Below are 24,644 nucleotides of genomic sequence, written 5' to 3'. Positions count from 1 at the left end.
GGAGCGGGAGAAAAATGTGGAACAGAACTCAAACTCACACAAAAAGACCAAACTTAATGGTCTGAGACTGGAGGAACCCCTGAGGTCATGGCCCCTGGACACTATGTTAACCCAGAACTAAAACCATTCCCAAACACCACTCTTCAAAGATTAGACTGGACTATAAAACATAAATTAATACTTGGGAAGAGTGTGCTTCTTAGTTTAAGCAGATACACAAGACCAAATGGGCGGCTCCTCTCTGGAGGCAGGATAAGAAGGCAGGAAGGGACAGGAGCTGGTTGGATGGACAAGGGAAACCTGGGGTGGAAAGGGGGAGTGTGCTGTCACATTGTAGGGATTGCAGCTAGTGTTACATGACAATATATGTATAAAAATTTTGTATGAGAGATTAATTTGAGCTGTAAACTTTCACCTAAAGTACAATAAAATTTAAAAAAGAACAAATTTGAGAACTAAAAAAAAAAGCATGAAACTTTGCATAGAGCAAATATATATATACAGTATTGTTTCAATTTCCAAGCATTTGATCATTTAGTTTATTTCAAATCTAAAATTAAAGTTTAAAAAAATACTTCACAACAAAGTCTAAAAAAAAAAGCCTTCAACTATTTCTATGTATATATTTTCTATTGTACTTTAAGTGAAAGTTTACAATTCAAGTTAGTCTCTCATACAAAAATTTATACATACATTGTTATGTCACCCTAATTGTTCTCCCTATACTGTGACAGCATACTCCTCCTTTCCACCCGATTTCCCATGTCCATTTAACCAGCTCCTGACCTTCTCTGCCTTCTCATTTCACCTCCAGACGAGTGCTGCTCATTTAGTCTCAAGTATCTACCTGAGCTAAGAAGCACACTCTTCACGAGTATAATTTTATGTCCCACAGTCCAGTCCAATCTTTGTCTGAAGAGTTGGCCTCGGGAATGGTTTTAGTTCTGGGTTGACAGAGAGCCCGGGGGCCACACTTTTTGGGGTTCCTCCAGTCTCAGTCAGACCATTAAGTCTCGTCTTTTTACTAGAATTTGAGTTCTGCATCCTACTTTCCTACTCCATCAGGGACTCTCCGTTGTGTTCCCTGTCAGGGCAGTCGTTGGTAGTAGCTGGGCACCATCTGGTTCTGATCTCAGGCTGATGAAGTCTCTGGTTTATGTGGCCCTTTCTGTCTCTTAAACTAATCCTTTCCTTGTGTCTTTGGTGTTCTTCATTCTCCTTTACTCCAGGTGGGTTGGACCAACTGATGCCACTTAGATGGCCTATTTTTATGTATATATATATTTAAAAACCTCTAGATTGCATGAAAGTTATGTTAAATACTGAAGATCTGGGAAGGACAGACTACAAATCAAAGACTACAGCCTTCAGTATGGATTACACCTGAACATAAAGAAAACAAAAATCCTCACAACTGGACCAATAAGCAACATCATGATAAACTGAGAAAATATTGAAGTTGTCAAGCATTTCATTTTACTTGAATCCACAATAAATGCCCATGGAAGCAGGAGTCAAGAAATCAAATTATGTATTGTATTGGGCAAATGTGCTGCAAAAGTGCTAAAAAGCAAAGATGTCGCTTTGAAGACTAAGGTGCACCTGACCGAAGCCATGGTATTTTCAATTGCCTCATAAGCATATGAAAGGTGGGCAATAAATAAGGAAGACTGAAGAAGAACCGATGCCTTTGAATGATGGTGTTGGTGAAGAATATTGACTATACCATGGACTGCCATGGAGAAGGACATCACGCTTGGTAAAGTAGAGGGTCAGCAAAACAGAGGAAGACTCTCAACGAGATGGATTGACAAAGTGGCTGCAACAATGTACTCAGGCATACCAACGATTGTTAGGATGGTGCAGGACCAGGCAGTGTTTCTTTCTATTGTACATGGGCTTGCCGTGAGTCAGAACCGATTCAACAGCACCCAACAACAGCAACAACATGAGGCTCAAAACCAGGCTCCTGCAAACCTGAGGACATGAGCCATGAAAGAGAAGACTGACAATGGTGTCGAACTTAGTTTTTAAATCCAAAAACTAAAAAATCTTAGAAAAATAAAAAATTCATGGGAATCCCAAAACATAATCCAAATAAAAGCAGAGATGTTACAGAGAAAAGTTAGAAATCTACCGGGGCAATTAACCCCAGAGAAGGCCTGTCTGGAAGCTGAACCTGAGTGGGAGGTTTTAGGAAGGTGCCAGCTGGAGCAGGGCTTTCAGGCTGGCCCATGAAGGAAACAAGGGGGGTCAAGAAACCTCAGCTGTGCAGCCAGAGGGCATTCATCCGGGGGAGACCAAACACAGGCCTGCAAGCCAGTTGGCTAGGCTAGGATGAGAAACTGGTGTTTCACAGCAATCTGCTTTTGGACTTCCTGTGTTTTCTTTGTTTATTTCTTTTTATTTCTCCATCAATAAACTTCATTTGAAAATAATATGGAAAAGTAAAAAAAAGAAGACATGTTTCTCTACATCTGAGCCAACATTTACTTTGTTTTCAACTATGAACATTTTTTTCTGATTATAAAAGTAGTATATGCTCTCTGAAATTTGGAAAATTCAGAAAAAGTACAAAAAAGAAAATAATAATCATCTATTATCCTGCCAATCAGTAAAATCTCTAGTAAGAACATTAATTTCATCTTTCCTCAATGCACATATTTTTTTACAAAGTTGAGATCATACTATAGCTTTGTATCTCTTATCTCTTTCTCTCTCTTTTTTTTGACTAAACATTATACAGTATTGTGAACGTTTCTTCATGTCACCAAAAATTGCTCAAAAACATCATGTATTGAAATTAGTTGGTAGTCTATTGTAAACAATGTACAATAAATATTTAATAACTTCTAAATGGTTAGCCATTTAGGTTGTTTCTTACTTTTCACATTTTTAAAAATGATATAATGCATACATATCTCATTATTAACACTGAGATCTACATATCTGTCTTAGTCATCCAGTGCTGCTACAACACAAATACCACAAGTGGATGGCTTGAACAAAGAGAAATTTATTTCCTTACAATCAAGTAGTCTAAAAGTCCAAATTCAGGGTGTCAGCTCCAGGGGAAGGTTTTCTTCTTTGTCGGCCTTCTTCTCACCACTGTTCCCCTGGACTAGGAGCTCCTCTGTACAGGGACCCCGGTCCAAAGGATGCGCTCTTCTCCCGGCACTGCTTTCTTAATGGTATGAGGTCCCCAGCTCTCTGCTTGCTTCCCTTTCCTTTTATCTCTTGAGAGATAAAAGGTGGTGCAGGCCACACCCCAGGGAAACTCCCTCTACATTGGATCAGGGATGTGACCTGGATAAAGGTGGTGTTACAATCCCACCCTAATCCTCTTTAACATAACATTACCATCACAAAATGGAGGCCAACTACACAATTCTGGGAATCATGGCCCAGCCAAATTGATACACACATTTTTGGGGGGACATAATTCAAACCATGACAATATCATTACTAATAATGAGATCTACATAGCTTCATCTCTGACCATTTTCTTAGGATAGATTTCTATAAGAATATAGAATCAAAAGCTATATTTTGAAGCTCTTCAGACATATTTCAAAATTGCTTTCCAAAAGGGTGTTATCAATTTATACTCTTAGCAGCAGCCACTGAGTGTTCATTTTAACTCTAATTTCTGAGAACTAGAAAATTTTTATTTTTGTTGACTTCATGGGTGAAAAATGGTCATTAATTTTCTTCTACATTTTGTTTTTACCAGTGGGGTTAAATAAGTTTTCTTACATTTATCCAGCCATCTCTGACTTGCCATAAATTTTATTTGTCCCTTTATTGGGATGAGTTTCATGTAGATAGGGAGGCAGATAACAGCAGCAACCAAAGACAGAGAATCTCAAAGGGACAGAAAAATTCAGAAGGACAGAAGGGAGGCCACTTGTTCAGACTCCATTCATGTCCTCAAAAGTCTACGCAAGGGTCCTTCTCAGCTGATGGGTTACATGGTGTCTTAGTTATCTAGCACTGCTATAACAGAAATACCAAAAGTAGACATCTTTAACAAAGGGAAATTAATTCTCTCACAGTTTAGGAGGCTAGAAATTCAAATTCAAGGTGTCAGCTCCAGGGAAGCATTTCTCTCTCTGTTGGCTCTGGAGGAAGGTCCTTGTCATCAATCTTCCCCTCATCTAGGAGCATCTCAGCGCAGGAATCTCAGGTGTAAAGGACGTGCTCTGCTCCCAGTGTTGCTTTCTTGGTGGTATGAGGTCCCCCTGTCTCTCTGCTCCATTCTCTCGTTTACATCTCAAAAGAGATTGACTTAAAACACAACCCAATCTTGTAGATTGAGTTCTGCCTCATTAACATAACTGCCTCTAATCCTGCTTCATTAACATCATACAGGTAGGATTTTCAACTCATAGGGAAATCACATCAGATAACAAAATGGTTGATAATCACACAATACTGGAAATCATGGCCTAGCCAAGTTGATACATATCTTTGGGGGGGCACAATTCAATCCACAACACATAGTTTTGTGCTTCGTTTCATGACTTATGCTCATATTACTTCTTTTGTTTTCACAATAAAATTTAATCACTGTAATTACTGATGCAAATTTGAAATATCTATTTTCTTTGGTGCATGTGAGAACCACTAATTGCCAAGACTGAGGTGACCAACTTGACTGGCCAGAAGACAGGCTCACCGCCACCCCCCTTGTGCAGTCGGGCTCCACCTAAATTTTCAAAAGCTGCAGTGAAGTTGAAAAGAATAACTTTCTCAAAGAGACAATGATTATTTCTTGGTCGAGGGTAATTTTCCTTGGCTTATTAAGTATATAAATATATGCTAGACCTTACCAGTTGCAATACAGTCAACTCCGACTCATGCTAACCCCATGTATGTCAGAGTAGACCTGTACTCCATAGCATTTTCAATGGCTGATTTTTCAGAAGTAAATCAGCACGCCTTTCTTCTGAGGCACCTCTGGGTAGACTCAAACTTCCAATCTTTTGGTTAGCAGCCAAGTGTCTTAATTGTTTGCACCAGCCAGGGACTCCCATGCTAGACCTACATTTTCTAATATAGTAGCCACTAGCTAAATGTGAACAGCCCTGGTGGTGCAGTGGTTAAGCACTCAGCTGCGAACTGAAAGACTGGCAGTTCAAACCCACCAGCTGCTCCATGTCAGAAAGACGTGGCATTCTGCTCCTGTAAAAATTACAGCCTTGGAAATCCTATAGGGCAGTTCTACTCTGTCCTATAGTGTCGCTATGAGTCGGAATCCACTTGATGGCAACGGGTTTAGTGTTTTTGGTTTTAGCTACATGTGACTACTGAATACTTCAAATTTTGTTGTTGTTGTTGTTGTTAGGTGCCATCGAGTCAGTTCCTACTCATATCAATCCTATGTACAACACTGCCCGCTCCTGACCATCCTCACAATCATTGCAATGTTTGAGCCTACTGTTGCAGCCACTGTGTCAATCCATCTCATTGAAGGTCTTCTTTTTCACTGACCCTCTACTTTACCAAGCATGATGTCCTTCTCCAGAGACTGGTTCCTCCTGATAACATGTCCAAAGTATGTGAGACAAAGTCTTGCCATTCCTGCTTCCAGGGAGCACTCTGACTGTATTTCTTCCAAGACAGACTTGTTCATTCTTTTGGCAGTCCATGCTATAGTCAATATTCTTCACCAACACTATCATTCAAAGTCATCAATTCTTCTTCAGTCTTCCTTATTCATTGTCCAACCTTCCCATGCACATGAGGAAACTGAAAATATCATGGCTTGGGTCAGGTGCACGTTAGTCCTCAAAGTGACATCTTTGCTTTTAATACTTTAAAGAGGTCTTTTGCAGCAGATCTTCCCAATGGCATATGTCGTTTGATTTCTTGACTGCTGCTTCCATGATCATTGACTGTGGATCCAAGTAAAATGAAATCCTTGACAACTTCAGTCTTTCCTCCATTTATCATGATGTTGCTTATTGGTCTGGTTGTGAAGATTTTTGTTTTCTTTATGTTGAGGTGTAATCCATACTGAAGGCTGTAGTCTTTGATCTTCATCAGTAAGTGCTTTACTGATGAAGTGCTCTTCATCAGCAAGTTGTCTACTTTCGGCAAGCAGGGTTGCGTCATGTACACATCACAGGTTGTTAATAAATCTTCCACCAATCCTGATGCCACATTCTTCTTCATATAGTCCAGCATTTCGGATTATTTGCTCAGCATACAGACTGAATAAGGATAGTGAAAGGATACAACCCTGACACACGCCTTTCCTGATTTTAAATCACACAGTATCCCCTTGTTCTGTTCAAACGACTGCTACTTGGTCTATGTACAGGTTCCACATGAGCACAATTAAATGTTCTGGAATTCCCATTCTTTGAAACATTATCCATAATTTGTTATGATACACGCTGTTGAATGCCTTTGCACAGTCAGTAAAACACAGGTAAACATCTTTCTGGTATTCTCTGCTTTCAGCCAAAATCCATCTGACATCAGCAATGATATCCCTTGCTCTACATCCTCTTCTGAATTAGGCTTACATTTCTGTCAATTCCCTGTCCATGTACTGCTGCAACCATTTTTTTTTTATTATCTTTAGCAAAATTTTATTTGCCTGTGATATTAATCATATTGTTCGAGAATTCCCACATTTCATTCTGTCACCTTTCTTTGGAAGGAGGACAAATATGGATCTCTTCCAGTTGGTTGGTCCGGTAGCTGTCTTTCAAATTTCTTGGCATAGACGAGTGAGCACCTCCAGTGATGCATTGGTTTGTTGAAACATCTCAATTGGTATTCTGTCAATTCCTGGAGCCTTGTTTTTCACCAATGCCTTCAGTGCAACTTGGACTGCTTCCTTCAGTACCATCAGTTCTTGATCATATGCTACCTCCTGAAATGGCTGAACATCAACCAATCCTTTCCGGTACAGTGACCCTGTATATTTCTTTCATATTCTTTTGATGCTGCATTGTTCACTATTTTGCCCCTAGAATCCTTCAAAATTGCAACTCAATGCTTGAGTTTTTTCTTCAATTCTTTCAGCCTGAGAAATGCTGAGCATGTTCTTCCATTTTGGTTTTCTAACTTCAGGTCTTTGCACATTTCATTATAATACTTCACTTTTTCTTCTCAAGCCACTCTTTGAAATCTCCTGGTCAGCTCTTTTACTTCTTCCATTCGCTCTAGCTAGTCTACATTCAAGAGCAAGTTTCAGAGTCTCTTCTGACATCCATTCTGGCCTTTTCTTTCTTTCCTGTCTTTTTAATGACCTTTTGTTATCTTCATGTATGATGTCCTTGATGTCATTCCACAACTCATCTGGTCTTCAGTCATTAATGTTCAATTGGTCAAATCTATTCTTGAGATGGTCTCCAAATTCAGGTGGAATATACGATACTCAAGGTTGTATTTTGGTTTCGTGGACTTGTTTTAATTTTCTTCAGCTTCAACATAGACTTGCATATGACCAACTGATGATCTTTTCCGCAGTCAGCCCCTGGCCTTGTTTTGACTCATGATATTGAGATTTTCCATTGTTTCTTTCCACAGATGTAGTCTATTTGATTCTTATGTTTTCCATCCGATGAGGTCCACGTGTATAGTCACTATTTACATTGTTGAAAAAAGGTATTTGCAATGAATAAATCATTGGTCCTTCAAAATTCTATCATGAGATCTCTGGTGTCCTCTCTGTCACCAAGGCCATATTTTCCAACTACAGCTCCTCCTTCTTTGTTTCCAACTTTTGCATTCTAATTACCAGTAATTATCAATACATTTTCAAATATAGCTAGTCCAAATTGAGATATGCTGTAAGGTGCACATCCGCTTTTGAAGATCTAGTATGAGAAAAACTGTAATGTAAAATATTGCAACAATTTTATACTGGTTACATGTTCAAATGACTATATTTTGGTTAGATTGGTTTATTTAAGATACATGAAAAATTAATTTCATCTTTTTTACTTCTTGAATGTATTTTTAGGAAAACCAAATGGATACATGTGCAGAGAGCTCAGGAGAAATGTTTGGGCTAGAGACAGCTTCAGTTGTTGAAGCTGTTGTATTTTCTACTAGCACGTGATTAGATGCCCAACAAATATTTGCTGATTTAATGGTCTAATGCACTGCCCTTGACTGACCACCTGTCCCGTCCCTCAAGAAAAAAGGCTGGCTGGTGTCTAGCGTTTAAAAAAAAAAAAAAGTTACCTAACTAACTTGATACAATCCAGGAGTCTTCAAACTGGGTTTGCAAACCTTTGCTGTTGTGTGTCATGGAGTCAATTCCAACTCATAGCAACCCTATATGACAGAGTAGAACTTCCCCATAGGGTCTCCTAGGCTGCAGTCTTTGCGAGAGCAGGTCGCCAAGTCTTCTCTCCTGCAGAACAGCTGGTGGGTTCAAACCACTGACATTTTGGTTAGCAGTGAGCACTTAACCATTGTGCCACCAGGAGCCTTATACAAACATTTAGGAGTCCACAAAGGCTTTTCAAGGGATATGTGAGCATAAATAGTATAAAGGAATCAATTTCAGATCCTCACCTTCCCTATGTTCTTTTCTAAAATTGATCTTAGGTAGGACACATTTTATGATTTTCTTTTCTCATTTCTCTTTCACGATTGCTTTTTTTAACTCTAGAAAATAAAGGCTTGCCTCTCATCTATCCAGAGTCTTACTATAAGAAAACTGAGGCAGAGAGGTTTAGAAACTTGCTTAAGGTCACATAAATTAGTAAGTGGTGACACCAAGAATCAAACCTAGACAATCTTACGATAAAAGATAACTCCTTTACATTTCTTCAAATGTTTTAGGTTACGAGTAACAACCTCAACTCAACAAAAAATTTATTGGCTCCTACAACTGGAAATTCCAAAGGTACATCATGCTTCAGTGTGTGTTTAATGAATTGGTTTACTGACATCACTTGAAACCTGAGTTCTTTCCCTTTCCCTCACTCTGCTTTCCTCAGACTCAGCTTCATCCTAAAACGGTCCCTGCTTTGGGTCACAAGCTAATTGCCAGTGCCTCCCACTGCTACATGCTTTCCCATCAACATCCAGAGATGGTATATTTCTGTCCCAGCATTCCAACCAGTATCCTGAGATTCACTCTGTTTAAAGTGGTTTAGATCGCATCTTGCCCCCTCCACTGTGCCTCATTCCCAGGGTCACAAGCATTGTGTCCAGGAAAATTGGATGCATTGATTGGTGTAAGCCAATCAGGGTTCAACCCCAGAAAGAGGGATAGTCAGTTTCCCCTGAAGTACATGGGCTATGTGGAAAAGAGGTAGATTACGGAATAAGAACGTAGGGCATACTGACAAGAGGGAAGAAGGGAATGGATGCTGTGTAGGCAATTTATAAATGCCCAGTACACATATGCTCCTGAGGAAAATGGACAGAAAAGAAGAAAGGAGGGGATAATTATTGAAGGGTTGTACCCCACTTACTGAGTAATGCTGTTGTGATCATATCTTATTTCTTCAGATTCTGCTTTGAGATCCAGCTTTGATCCCATAGACTTCCCCCGTATGAACAAGTGTAGCCGATTGCTTTTTCCAAAATGGCCGTGAGAAAACTCCCATCTCCCATGCTCTTTTTTCAATGTAACTTTGATATCCTTTCCATCAAGAAGTGGGGTCTATGTTTCCTCCCCTTGTATCTAGGTGAAAATAATTTTATATGACCTCTAAGACTAGGTCATAAATGACAATATACTTCCACATGCTTCTCTTTGAGTATGTTTGCTCTTAGAAACCAGCCACCATACTATGAGAAAGTTCAAGCAGCCAACAGGCAGGCCCACATGGAGAGGCCTCTGACCACAGACCCAGGTGAGCTCCCAGTCAATAGCCAGCACCACCTTGCTACACATGAGTAAACCATCTTAAAAGTGAACCACCCCCTGTTGATCCACCCCAGATGATGTCACATGGAGCAGAGACAAGCTATCCTTGCAAAACCTTGCCCAAATTGCAGATTTTTGAGCAAACTGAATTATTCCTGTTGCTTTAAGCCACCATATTTTGGAGTAGTGAATTATGTAGCAAGGAATACTTGATATATCAAGTAAACAGAAAAGAATTATACAGCCAAATCAAGGACAAAGAGGGACTGCTATCATTTCATCCATCCCAAACTACATACATTCTGAGGAAAAAACACCCAGCCATGACCATTTTTTATTTTAATTTTGTATTATAAATATTTCAAACATATATAAATAGTATAATGAATTCCTATGCACCCATACCACATTTCAACAATTACCACTATTCTGTGATTCCTGCACCATCGATACCTTCACCCATTTCTCCACCTTTCTCAATTAATAATCTTTTAGCTTTTTTTAAATTTATATTAATTCAAATGCACAAATCTTAGTTGTATAAAATTTAATTGCTATATTTATACCATTCACATTTAAAATGAGCATTGATGTAGTTGGTGAAGTAGAGAGTCAGCAAAAAAGAGGAAGACACTTAATGAGATGGATTGACACAGTGGCTGCAACAATGGGCTCAGACATACCTCCTATAGTTAGGATGGGGCAGGACCTGGTAACATTTTTTCCCTTATACATGGGGTCACTATGAGTCAGAGCCCATTTAATAGCATCTAACAATATAGTAGGATTAATATCTACCATATTTGTAACTGTTTCCTATTTGTTGCTCTTGTTTTGTTTCTTTTTTGTCTTCCACTTTTTTTTTTTTTTGCCTTCTCTGGTTTTAATTGAACCTTTTATATGACTCCATTTTCTCTCGTCTCTTAGTAATTATTTATACTTTTTTAAGGTTTTTAAGTGGTTGCCCTAGAGTTTGCAGTATACATTTACAACTAATCTAAATCCACTTTCAAATAACAACCAACATACCACTGCACAGGTAGTAAAAGTACCTTATAACACAGTATCTCCAATTCCTCCCTCTTCTCCCTTTAATACTGCTGTTGAATATCTCACTTATCCATAAACTATGATCATCCACTATATTATTGCTGTTGTCATTTTGAACAAACTGTTATCTGTTAGATTCAGTGCACTGAATCCAGAAAATCTAAGCCCTCCAGCTTTATTCTTCTTTTTCAAGATTGCATGGCTGTTTTAGTCCTTTGCACATAAATTTTAGAATCATCTTGTCAATTTCTATTTTTTTTAAAAAAAAGCCTTCTGTGAATATGATTGGGATTGCACTGATTATACAATTAATTTGGTGAGAATTGACATTTTAAAAAGATTGAGTCTTCCGATCCATGAACACAGCATATCTCTACATTAAGGTCTTTAATTTCTTAGCAATGTTTTGTGATTTTTAACATAGAGTCTTTGTACATGTTAAAGTTATTCCAAAGCATTTTATATTTTTGAAGCTGTTGTCAATAGAATTGTTTTCTAAGTTTTATTTTCCAATTGTTTGTTGCTATATATAGAAATATCACTGATTTCTGGATACTGACCTTCTGTACTAAGACCTTGCTAAACTCACTTACTAGTTCTAGGGTTCTCCCCCGGCCCTTAGGATTTTTTTTGCATAAATAATCACATTGGGTACAAATTAAGGGCAGTTTTAATCCTTTGATTCCAATCTTTGTGCCTTTTATTTGATTTTCTTGTCTTTTTGCACTGGCTGGGATCTCCAATATAATGCTGAATATAAACGGTGAGAGCAGACATCCTTGCCTTGTTCCTGATCTTAGGAGAAGAGAGTTCAATGTTTTGCCATTCAGTGTTTTGCCACGATATTGGCTGTAAGGGTTTCTTATATATGCCCTTTATGAGAGTGACAATATTTCTTTCTATTCCAAGGTGGCTGTGAGTTTTTACCATTGAATGAATTGGATTTTGTCAAAGGTTTTTTCCACATTTACTCTGTTGACCATCTATGGTTTTCTCTTTTATTCTAATAATAAGGTGAACTACACTGATGGATTTTCAAATATTTACCGACTTTGCATTCATGGGATAAACCTACCTGGTCTTTTTATATATTGTTGGATTCCATTTGCTAATATTTTGTTCAGGTATTTTGCATCTATGTTCTTGAGGGAATTGGCTTATAATTTTCTTTTCCTGTAATGACTAACAGGGTATTTGGGTTATGTTGGCCTCATAAAATGGGTTCGGAACAGTTTCTTGTGTTCTTTTTCCTCTATTTTTAGAAAGAATTTTTGTAGGATTGGTATTATTTCTTCATTAATTATTTGATAGAATTCATCAGTGAAACAATCTGGGCCTGAATTTTCTTTGAGGATCTTGATAACAAATTCAAATTTTTTTCTAGAAATAGGGCTATTCAGATTTTCTATTTGATCTTGGGTCAGTTTAATATTCCCTTAATATCCTTTTGATCTGTAGAATCTTTAGTGACATTTCCTCTTTTATTCCTGATACTGGTAATTTGTGTTCTCTCTTTCTCTGTTTTTTCTCATGTAGTCTTGCTAGGAATTCATTAATTTTATTAATTTTTTCAATGAATCAAAAGGTTGGTTAATTTTTTCTATTGTTCATCTAGTTTCTGTTTCATTGCTTGCTGTTATCTTCATTTTTCATTCTTTCTTCTTTATTTGAGTTTAATTTGTTCCTTTTTCTAGCCCTTAAGGTAGAAATCTAGATCACTGATTTTAAGCCTTACAGGTTCATGTCTAATTTAAGCATTAAATCTATAAATTTCTTTCTAAACACTGCTGTATTTTTATTCTTCACTCAGTTTTAAATATATTTTACTTTATTTCTTCTTTAACCTATGGGTTATTTAGTATTGTTCAATTTCCAAATATTTGGGGCTTTTCTAGTTATCTTGTTATTGATATCTAATTTAATTTCAATCTTTTGAAATATGCTGTGATTGTTTTATAGCCAGCATATGATCTACCTTGGTGAAGGTTCCACGTACACTTCAAAAGAATGTGGATTCTCCACTTGTCGTGTGAAATATTCTGTAAATGTCAATTAAGTCAAGTTGGTTGAAAGTGTCAATCAGGTATTCTATATCCTTACTGATTTTTGGTCTAGTTGTTCTATCAATTTCCAAGAGAAGGGTATTAAAATCTTCCACTATGACTGTGAATTTATTTAATTCTCCCTTTAGTTCTGTCAGTTTTTGCTGCTTGTCTTTTGAAGCTCTGTTATTAGGTGCATTCATATTTATAATTGTAATGTTATCCTGATGTACTGCCTTTTCATTATGAAATATTCCACTTTATCTCTGGTAACATTCCTTGCCTTGAATTTTGTCTGATATTAAATTAATAACTATTCCAGCTTTCTCATGATTAGTGTTTGTGTGACATGTTTTTCCATCTTTTTACTTTTAACTGTGTCTACATATTTAACATGGGTTTCTTTAGATAGCATATAGTTGGGTCTTGCTTTTTTAATTCAATTTTTCCACTCAAGCAAGGCATGATCTTTCCAGACTTGGCCCACAGGTCTCATTCTCTGATCTCCTCTTACAGTATGATCTCCTTACTGCTACAGAGAGGGCAGGTTGATAATATCCAGCAGCAAACTCAGTCCCTCATTTCTTGCAGGTTTTCATGTCTGGCCATCTTCTGCTGCACTGAGGTGGTTCCTAAGGACAACTAAGGACTTGAATTTACAGTGACACAAGTCAGTCCAGTTGTGTGTTCTTCCTTTAAACAATGTTCAATTGCTCTGGGCCAGGGATGGATTAGTGGATATTTGAATTTTATCAGTGTTAAGTGATTGCCACATGAATATCATAGAGGGAGAGACAGGCAAAGGAGATAAAGGTGTTTGAAAGTGATTATCATGATTGTGGTGTTTTTAAAATATGTCTACAAATTTTTTACATTATTCCCATAAAGAGGTAAGTACAATTCCCCTCCCCTTGAATATGGACTGGCCTTACTGACTCACTCTAATAAGCAGAATGCAGCAGAAGTAAGGCTGAATGACTTTTGAGGCTAGTTTATAAAAGGCGATAGTAAAAAAAAAGTCATCCTTGAATTGACTCTGACTCATGGTGACTCCATCTGTAGCAGAGCAGAATGGTGCTCGATACAGTTTTCAATGGCTGCTTTTTCAGAAGCAAATCACAGGCCTTTCTTCTAAGGTGCCTCTGTGTGGACTCAAACCTCCAATCTTTCAGTTAGCAGCCAGGCACTAATCACTTGTACCACTCAGAGACTCCAAAAGGTGATATTACCTTGCTCTATCTCTTGCACACTTATTCTTGGAACCCAGCATTCATGCTGTGAGGAAGCCTAGACTACATGCAGAGGTTACATATAGGTGATGTAGCTGACAGCCCAGCTGAAGTCCTAGTAAACAGCCAGCTTCAGCTGCCAAACACATGAGTGAGGACCAGCGATTGTATGACATGAGATCACATGAGAGATCTTGAACAAAAACCTCCTCTTTGTCAATTCCCATAACTGTGGGAAATAATAACACAATGATTAATGTTGTTTTAAACCATTAAATTTTGTGGTGACTCATAATGTATCAGTAGATACCTGCAACAATGATGGACCAAGGAATTTAAGATGGGTGAGAAACAAGGACATGAGAGGAATGATTAATCGTGCAAATATGATAAGATGAACAAATTGGTAGCATCAATGAGGTTGAAGAAGTGATAAATTGGAAGTTCTAGAATAAATGAGCAGGGAAGTTAGACAGAGAGTGAGATGAAGTAACAGATTTCAGAGATGATGCAGCAATTTCAGTAAAGTGGTCAAGGCCATGACCACAGGAGTAGATGCCTAAGGAATGGTGAAAGCAAAGAGAATTAGAAGACAGGTCAAGGATTTGGATGGAACATCCTTGTGGATGATGAAGTCATCAAGAATGATAATAGAAGTAGAGGTAGAAAGGAAGATGGAGAGCCAGATGCTAAAGTATCAACGAAACACAAAGGGCAACCATGAGATAGGTAGTCAACAGAGAGTGAGTGATAATTCTGATGTTACGAATTTTACAGAAGCTGAGGTTTTGAAAATTGGAGGGAATATACATAGTTTGGAAATAGTAATGGGAAGTAAAGAGGATACTTACCCCATCACTAGGTCTGAAGTAAAATGAGGAAAGTAAAAAAATACATAAAACAGTCTTCACTTCTGAGTAGGATGTAGAAAATCACCATGATCCAATGATCCTACTGCAACAACTATATAAATCCAAATAAGTACAAAAAACAAATCATATCTTAAAAATACACTAGGAAGCTACTGAATTCCAGAGAGGGGAGAGTCTTCTGAAGTGAGCTGACTCGTGGGTGAGCAGGAGGCAGGCAAGCAGCAGAGCCTGGGAGGTGCATTTTCTGCACTGGGAGAGACTCACGCCAGAGACTCTACACAGCTGCGCAGAACCAGTGAGAAGCAGCCCTCCATGAAAGATAAGTACTTGCGCACCACTTACAGAGCGGATCAAAAACATCCCTCTTAGGGAAAAACCTCTCTCCCATTTACCTCCCCGCTCCCTGTTCTGCACTGGGTCGCTGACCGGCTTCAGCAATTGCCAAGTTCCCTGGGCTGGAAGTAGGCTCCATCACACTCCCAGAGCCATTCTCTCACCTTGGAGAGTGAACAAATTAACAAACGGGAAAAAATAAACTGCTGGAACCTAGGGTAGGGCCAGCTCCTTTGCCTATGCACAGGCATAAAGGATCTACGGACTTTGAGTGCCTTTCCGCCTTCATAGACTTGTGTGGGCCCATCTCAATAGCATAGGCCCTCATTACCACAGTTCAACAGGGTATATACCAGAACACTAACTTCAACTGTTTCAGCTGTGTAGTGGCAGGTTCTTGACATCTGACACTGCTCTGCCGATTATGCACGGTCTTCACCTACCCATATCAGGGGACTGAGGAATGGTGGCTCCACCCATGCCACCTAGCCACCTGCGAGAGGGGCTCATGAATAAGAGGTACCCCCTAGTCCTTACAGCCAACAGCACTGGGTGCTCAAAGTCCAGCTGCAAAACCCACCCACCTACGCACTCTAGGGAACAGGGACACACCTTCCTCCTGGACACTACGGGGTGGCCGTCAGCCCCCTGCCTTGCTCAGTGTGTCCCCCTGCTGCAGCCAGATGCCTGTGCCTACACCAATCACCCATGCCTGTCTAGGACTGTAAGTGAGAGCCTACACCACACACTTGGTGGCTATCTACCTGGGTACCTGAGCTGAATCCATACAGGAGGAGTGGGCGGACTCCTGAGCTCACATACCTAGTAACAGATCTAACCACCTGGTGACAGGACATTAGAGCTTCACAGGTGCCGATAATCAAACTAGCTCATACAACCAGCCTATTTGGGCACGTCAAAACAAAACAAGAAGCTAGGACACAGTAAGCAAACATAAAATAAATAAATATAATAACTTATTGATGGCTTGGAGACAACAGTCTATATCAAATCACATAAAGAGGCAATCTATGATGGCTTCAGCAAGCTCCCAGAGGTGAAAAATTTCTTGGAATTACCCGAGGCAGAATACAAAAGATTAATATACAGAAGTCTTCAAGAAATTACGAAGGAAATTCAGCAAAATGCAGAACATGCAATAGACGAAATTAAAAAGATTAGAGAAGAGCATAACGACAAATTTAACAGACTGCAAGAATCCACAGAGAGACAGCAATCAGAAATCCAGAAGATTAACAATAACATTTCAGAATTAGACAACTCAATAGAAAGTCAGAGGGGAAGAATTGAGGCAATGGAAGTCAGAATTAGTGAGACTGAAGATAAAGCACTTGACAACAATTTATTTGAGGAAAAATCAGATAAAAGGATTTAAAAAAAATGAAGAAACCCTAAGAATTATGTGGGACTCTATCAAGAGGAATAACCTACGGGTGATTGGAGTACCAGAACAGGGGTGGATAACAGAAAATATAGAGAGAATTGTTGAAGATGTGTTGGCAGAAAACGTCTCTGATATCGTGAAAGATGACAAGATATCTATCCAAGATGATCATCGAACTCCACATAAGGTAGATCCCAAAAGAAAGTAACCAAAAATATTATAATAAAACTTGCCAAAACCAAACATAAAAAGAGAAGTTTAAGAGCAGCTAGGGATAAAAGAAAAGTCATTTACAAAGGAGAGTCAATAAGAATAAGCTCAGACTACTCAGCAGAAACCATGCAGGCAAGAAGGCAAGGGGACGACATACATAAAGCTTTGAAGCAAAAAAACTGCCAGCCAAGAATTATATATCCAGCAAAACTGTCTCTCAAATACGATGGCGAAATTAGGGCATTTCCAGATAAATGGAAGTTTAGGGAATTTGCAAAAAACCAAACCAAAATTACGGGAAATACTAAAGGGAGTCCTCCGGATAGAAAATCAGTAACATCAGATAACAACCCAAGACTAGAATACAGGACAGAGCAACCAGATATCAACCCAGACAGGGAAGTCATAAAAGCAAATCAAAGCTAGAACACTGAAAATAGGGAAACAGATGTCAATATGTAAAAGATGACAACATTAAAACAAAAAAAGAGGGACTTAAAAAACGTAGATATAGATTTTTCATGTGGAGAGGAAGTCAAGGTGACATAAAGAAATAAAAGACTGTTTTAAAGTTAGAAAAATAGGGGTAAATATTAAAGTAACCACAAGGGAAACTAACAATCCCACAAGTCAAAACAAAAAACTAGAAAAACATAAAGACTCAGCAAACACAAAATCAACAACAATGAAAAAGCTGAAAATACATAAAGAAAAATGACTCAGCACAGAAAATTAAGTGGAACAAAGAAACTGTGAACACACAAAAAAAGACATCAAAATGACAGCCCTAAACTCATACATATCAATAATTACGTTGAATGTAAATGGACTAAATGCACCAATAAAGAGACAGAGAGTCGATGATTGGATAAAAAAACACGATCCATCTATATGCTGCCTGTATGAAGTGAGCTGACAATACAGCATTTCTTGTCTGGGGACATTTGCCAGTTCTGGATATACATTGAGGATTGGCCTGGACTCAAGCAGAGGAACTCTACCAGTAGGAAGAGAAACCAGAAAAAGCAGCAAGGCTTTTGGTGGTCGTATGAGGCTGGCAGTGCAGTAGTTAAGAGCTTGGCTGCTAACTAAAAAGGTCAGCTGTGAGAATCCACCAGCCGCTCCTTGGAAACCCTATGGGGCAGTTTTACTCTGTCCTATAGAGTTGCTATGAGTCGGAATCGGCTAGATGGCAATGGGTTTGGTTTTGGTTTGGATGGGGCTGATGTGACAGATTGGAAACTTGCCCTAAATGTGGCCAGATTCCCTCATAAGACATTTGCTAAGTTCTAAGAATGTTATGCAGGAGGCTGGGGAGCTAGAACAGGACTTCTATAAAGCAGAGTGAAGTCTCTCATAATCTCATGGTGCTTAGAGAGAGGGAATTTCCTTAAACACACAGCCTCAACACATTTGCCAGATTTTAAAGCAGGGGGCTAGGCAGAAAGCTAAAGAGCTAAGCTCGAAAACTTCTGAAGGGAAAAACTGAATGTTCTGTAATCTCTCAGGGTTAAGGAGACAGAAGCCTGCTACCTTCTCAGTCAAAAGCCCAGAAGAGCTATGCCTGAGGAACAGAGACAAACCAGGTGTGAACTGAATCTAAATAGAACTGCAATCCAGTCCCATTCCAGCTCAATCCTGACTGAATTGAGGTCATCAGCTCTTCACCCTACATAGAATAAAGGGAGAATCTTCTCTCATAGAAGATTATATCATCCGTGGCCTCCACTACTCTTTCTTATACAATGTCCAGCAAAATTTTAAAAATTAATAGATATGTGAAGAGGCAGGGAAGTGTAATAAATAATCAAGAGAAGAAAACAAAACAACAGAAGCTGACCCACAGATGATCAGATAGTCAGGTTAGCACATGGGACTTTTTTTATTTTTTTGGCTTTAACAAAGAGAAATTTATTCTCTCGAAGTCTAGCAGGCTACAAGTCCAAATTCAGGGTGCCAGCTCCAGGGGAAGGCTTTCTCTGTCAGTTCTGGAGGAAGGTCCTTGCTGTCAGTTTTTCCCTAGACTAGGAGCTTCTCCACACAGGAAACCCGGGTTCAAAGGACACACTGTTCCCGGTGCTGCTTTCTTGGTGGTATGAGGTTCCCAGCACATGGGACTTTAAAATGACAACAACAATTAACATGTTAAAGAAAATAGAGGGAAAGATAGGCAAAATGGATAAATAAAGATGCAGAATTTCAATAATTGGCATTTATTTAAAAAAATAATCCAATGGACATTCTGGAACTAAAAAATATACTGTCTGAAATTAAGAACTCATTTTATGTTTTTAACAGCAAACTGGACATAGCATAAAACAGAATTAGTAAAGTTGACAACAGTTGATGGAAAATATCGCAACCTGAGCACAGAGGGGGAAAAAAAGAGAAAAGGGGGAGGGGCAGACAGAACAGAAAAAAAGAGGCATGTTGGACAAAGTAAAAAACCTTTTTAACATTTTTGTGGAGTCCCAGAAGAAAAGATAATGGGATAAAAACAATATTTGAAAATAGGCACGGATTTTCTAAAACTGATGAAAGATATGAATCAACAAATTCAATAATCCCAGTGAACCAAGCAGGATTTTAAAAAAATCAGCCTCTATCCAAGAGGTTTGCAGAAGAATGATATTGTAAGTAGACAACCAGGTAGTAAGTAAAGTTTAGAAGAAATTGAATATACAGGGAAACTTGTGTTAAAAATTATGTATCCCAAAACTTGAAGAAAACAGATTTTAGAAGAGTGCAAGGCCTGGGAAAGTAGGTCAGGTGAATACAAGAATATGAGGCACTACAGGATTCATTCTGATAGTCTCCTTGGTTAATCAGTTTAAGGTGGTTGTGTGGAGGTCCCAAAAGACTTCTTTCTTGCACTTTATGGTACCATGGTAGCCAGAGGTAAGCGAAGGACTCCTAAAGAGAATACCCTCTTAGGCAATGGGGAACATTTATGTTTTAGTTATCTAGTACTGCCATCATAGAAATATCACAAATGAGTGGCCTTAACAAACAGACATTTATTTTCTCACAGTTTAGGAGGCCAGAAGTCTGAATTCAGGGTGCCGGCTTTCCAAAACCGAAACCCATTGCACCCAGCCGATCCTGACTCATAGCGACACTATAAGACAGAGTAGAACTGCCCCACAGGGTTTCCAAGGAGCAGCTGGTGGATTTGAACTGCTGACCTTTTGGTTAGTAGCAGAGCTCTTAGCCACTGTGCCACCAGGGCTCTTGGGGAAGGTCTTCATTCCTTGGCTTCCTGGTGATCTTCATGCGGCATGGCATCTACCCTCTCCCATCTCTGCTTGCTTGCTTGCTTCTTTCATCTCTTTTACATCTCAAAAGAGATTGACTCAAGGCACACTCTACACTAATCCTGCCTCATTAACATAACAAAGACAACTCATTCCCAAATGGGATTATAACCACAGGCATAGAGGTTAGGATTTACAACATATATTTTTGGGGGACACAATTCAATCCATAACATTCTACTCCTTGAGCCCCAAAGATTTGTGTCCTTGCCGCATGCAAAACACATTAACTGTATCACAACATCCCAAAAGTCAAAATCTCATCTTCTGAACCATCTAAATCAAATATGTGTGAGACTTTTGGCATATTCCATCCTGGGGCAAAATTCCTCTACATCTGTGAATCTGCGCAATCTAGACTACAAGTTATCTGTTTCTAAGGTACAATGGTAGAACAGATATAAGGTAGGCATTTCTATTACAAATGGGAGAAATTGGAGGGAAAGAAGACCAAGCAAGTCCAAAACCCAGCAGAACAATTTACATTAGCTCTCAAGGCTTGAAATCCTCTGCGCTTTGGGACCACTTAGGCAATGGCCCTGACCTCCAGACTCTGAGTGTTGGCCACACCCTCTAGATTCTCAGTGGAAGCCCCTCGGCCCTGGGCTTCAGCCCCACCTTCCAGGCCCACTCAGACAGCAACTCTGCTCCCTGGGCTTTGGATGACCCCCTTCTCCTAGTCCATTGGAGTGGTGACCCGAGCCCCTCAGCCCCAGCAAGCCCTGTTCTCCTGTCGTTTAGGCATGGTAGCCCTGCCCCCTCAGCTTTGGGTATTCTCTTGGCCAAACTGAATGGCAGCCCTACACTCTGGAACAGAGTTGGTGAAGATCTGACTCTTTGAAATCTAGAAGGCTGTGGCTCTACCGTTTGAGACCCTAGAGGCTGTGGCCCCACCCTTTGAGACCCAACAGTTCTGATGATCTCTGAGCTGCTCCAGGGACAGTCCTTTTCTTCTCTTGGAGGACAACAGATGTAGCTCCTTTGGCCTGTTTCCTGCCTGTAGAACTCCAAGAGGAAGACAGCATTCTTTCTTTTCACTCTTTCTTTGTCCCCTTTGACATCCATAATTCTATTAACAGTCTCTTCAAGGCAATCTAGGCACCTTAAAATTCTTCCAGCCTCTACCCATCATCCAATTCCAAAACCACTTCCACAATTTAGGTATCTGTTAGAGCAGCACTCCCACTTCTCGGTACTAAATTCTGTCTTAGTTATCTAGTGCTGCTATAACAGAAATACCACAAATGGGTGGCTTTAACAAACAGAAATTTATTTTCTCACAGTTTAGGAAGCTAGAAGTCTGAATTCAGGGCACTAGCTGTAGGGGAAGGCTTTCTCTCTGTTGGCTCTTGGGGCATGTCCTTATTCCTTGGCTCCTTGGTGATCTTCATGTGGCATGGCATCTATCCTCTCCCATCTCTGCTTGCTTGCTTGTTTAATCTCTTTTATATCTCAAAAGAGATCGACTCAAGACACACCCTACACTAATCCTGCCTTATTAACATAACAAAGACAACCCATTCCAAAATGGGATTATAACAACAGGTATAGAGGTCAGAATTTACAACACATTATTTTGGGGGGACACAATTCAATCCATAACAATTTATGAGGGTCTCTTCTCTCTAATGGCAATGTGGTAAGCTGGTGGGAAAGTAATGTGCTCACTCAGAAGAGGTACTAGGGACTGCCTCTTTGCAGCTTTGTGGGGTATGGCACCTACAGAACAGGGTAAGGAGAGGCTATCACTTCCCTGAGGTACCCTGATCCTCAACTCAAGTCCATGTCTGCTCTCTGCTCCAAAGTCACACCTTAGACTGGGGGTCATCACTCAGAACAGCTCTACCCTAAATCTTAAATTCAAACACTCCACTTGCTGAGACCAACCTCCTACTTTTCCAGACCTCTTACTTGATTACTCTTTCTCCTCCTCTTCACTCATCTCCTAGGAACCTCCACTTTCTATTCATATATTTGTATAATGTCCCTCTTGTTCTCGTTTCCCACCTAGTCCTTGAAGTCCCTGGCCTATCATTTCAGGCACTTTCAAGAGCTTCAGCTCCCTTACCCATTGCCCTTCCATTCTATGTGCCTGGCAAACTCCAATCCTGGATGAAATCAACCCTGTTGTTTCTGTTCCTACATCTGGCTTACTAAGTGCTTGAGAAAATCATACAACTGGGAATATGGGTACCACACTTTCTACATATTTTCAAATATAACTTTGCAGAGGTAAAACATGAATGAAACTCATAATGAAAAATTAAAACAATACAGCTATACATAGAGTAAAAAAGAATTCTCCATCCCCTCCCTAAAACCATTCCCAAAAGCACCTGTTGTTAACAGCTTAGTATATGTTCTATACATGTATTATTTCTATGCATGTATTATTACCTTAAATATAGATATACACATAAACATATACAAACACATATACATATATACACACGTATATACATATATGAATATGGAAAGCTAGAATTATAGTAGACCCTTTGTTGGGCAACTTGCCTTTTTTTCTTAATATTTCTTGGTGATGTTTTCTTCTCAATACAGATATACTGCCTTCTACAAAATATCTCATCCCCTTATTTACATTTAGGTTAGTTATTATTTTCACTATGTAACAATGTTATAATGAATATCCTTCTATGTGTCTCTCCCTGAGCACATCTGCAAGTATTTCTCCGAAGCAGATTAGATCTTTAGAAGTGGAAATGATTGGTCAAAAGATATGCATTTAACAATTTAATAAATACTTCTAAATTACCATCCAAAAAGGGGGAGGGTGTAACAAAATACTCTCCCAACTGTAAAGAATTACTACTGCCCCCTGTGGGGTTCTCAACACTGCCCTGCTCTTGCTGCCTTCTCTAGACATCTCTCCCTCATGCCCCACAGTAACTCAAACCTCCTATTGCAACCCCCATCCCCATCCAAACACACACATTCTTTGCAAATGATCTCACCAACTATTTGCAGGGAAAATAGAAGCCACTGGAGAACTTTCTCAACTTCCTACCAAGCCTGTAAAACTCACCCATCTACCCCCACCCTGTTCTTCCGTCCTGTTATAATGGGGGGAAAAGGAGATGAGGGGAGTCCTTCCTCCTGTCTAAAGTCAATCCTGGTTGTGGGGTCCTTCCTTTCACAAACGGCTGGCTACATTCTGTCTAAAGGTCTCAGCTTCCACTGTCTCCTCAGCTAACGTTAAACTGTCTTCTCCACTCATCTCTCCACTGAAACCACTCTCCCTAGGCTCACCTTGGGCCGGATCCATGGAACTCCTTCAGGTCCTTATCTCAGGTGACACTATTACCCACTTCTTATTAAAACACTCCCTTCATAGAAACTCCACTCTCCTGATTTTCTTCCCCACTCTCTGGCACTTTTCTCTATCTCCTGCAGGCATCTCTAGTTCAAATCATAAAAGCTGGAGTTTGGGGTTTCCGTCTTGGGCCCTGTGCTCACTCCGCTCTTTTCTCCCTGGGAGATGGCACCCACTCCTCCTCTCAGTCATCATCGCCCCTGTCTTCTCTTCTCGGATCTGTATCTTTAGCCCAGACCACTGACTTGTCCAAAGTGGACCTCATCCTCTCCTATTCCGCTCCTCCTTCCCTCCACACCACGCCCAAGCAGGAAGGGTTCCCCGACTCCTCTCTCTTCTCACAATCGATCTGTGTCCGCCGCCACGTGGCTCCAGTACCTCGCAGACCTGGGGAATGTAGTTCTCCTTGAAGTAGCTCTTCACCCACGCCTTGGCAGTGCGTAGCGAAGCCATGGCCAGAGGCCGGACTCTGAAGGCGCGCTTCCCGCCAGCTCTCCGCTCCCCGGCAGCAGGCGGCGCGCGCGGGCTGGCGCGTCCGGACGTTGCCTTGGCAACCGCGGGGGTGGGGCGGGGAGCGGCGGAGTCCCCCGCCCCCATCTCCTAGGCCGCGGGGAGGGAGGCGGGGCTGGGACCTAGACTGAATGCTCCCGGGGAAAAACGAGGGGGTCGCCCGTCTCTGGGAGGCGGCCGCTGTCCGCGGAGTCGCCCTTCAGGGCGCGCAGTCCGTGCAACTCCTCACGGGGCCTAGCCCCGCGACCTGCCCATCGGCCCCGCCTGCTGCCGCGGGGCCGGACGGGAGGGAGGCTTTACTATTTCAGCAGGGCCGTTTCCGGGAGGCGGAGCTCAGGCTCTCATTTCCTTTTTTCTCGGCTCGATCGCGCTCGGGTGGAGGCGGTGCCCGTGGGCCCTGCAGACCACCCGCGCCCAGCGCTGGGCCTGCAGCGCAGCATCTGCGTCGGCCCCCGCGAGCCTCCTGCGGCCCGTCCGGCTCTGCGTCCGCGCGCCCCG

At 40.4% G+C, this 24,644-nt stretch overlaps 1 protein-coding gene across 1 annotated transcript in view; it reads right to left on the bottom strand.

Annotated features, from left to right (window-relative positions):
* Positions 1 to 24,196, bottom strand: part of LOC101340618 (F-box/LRR-repeat protein 13) — a gene marked incomplete at its 3' end in the record, with an annotated part of 49,761 nt that extends 25,565 nt beyond the window's left edge. The window contains exon 1 of the mRNA XM_004390727.2: positions 24,015 to 24,196. Within this exon, the coding sequence (XP_004390784.1) occupies positions 24,015 to 24,089 (75 nt within the window). The remainder of the gene's footprint in view (positions 1 to 24,014) is intronic.
* Positions 24,197 to 24,644: the final 448 nt, after the last annotated feature.

This window comes from Trichechus manatus, unplaced genomic scaffold (genome assembly GCF_000243295.1).
Source record: "Trichechus manatus latirostris isolate Lorelei unplaced genomic scaffold, TriManLat1.0 scaffold00326, whole genome shotgun sequence".
Classification (NCBI taxonomy): Eukaryota; Metazoa; Chordata; class Mammalia; order Sirenia; family Trichechidae; genus Trichechus; species Trichechus manatus.
Note: the sequence above shows the minus strand (reverse complement) of the source record. Positions and strands in the feature narration are given on the sequence as shown.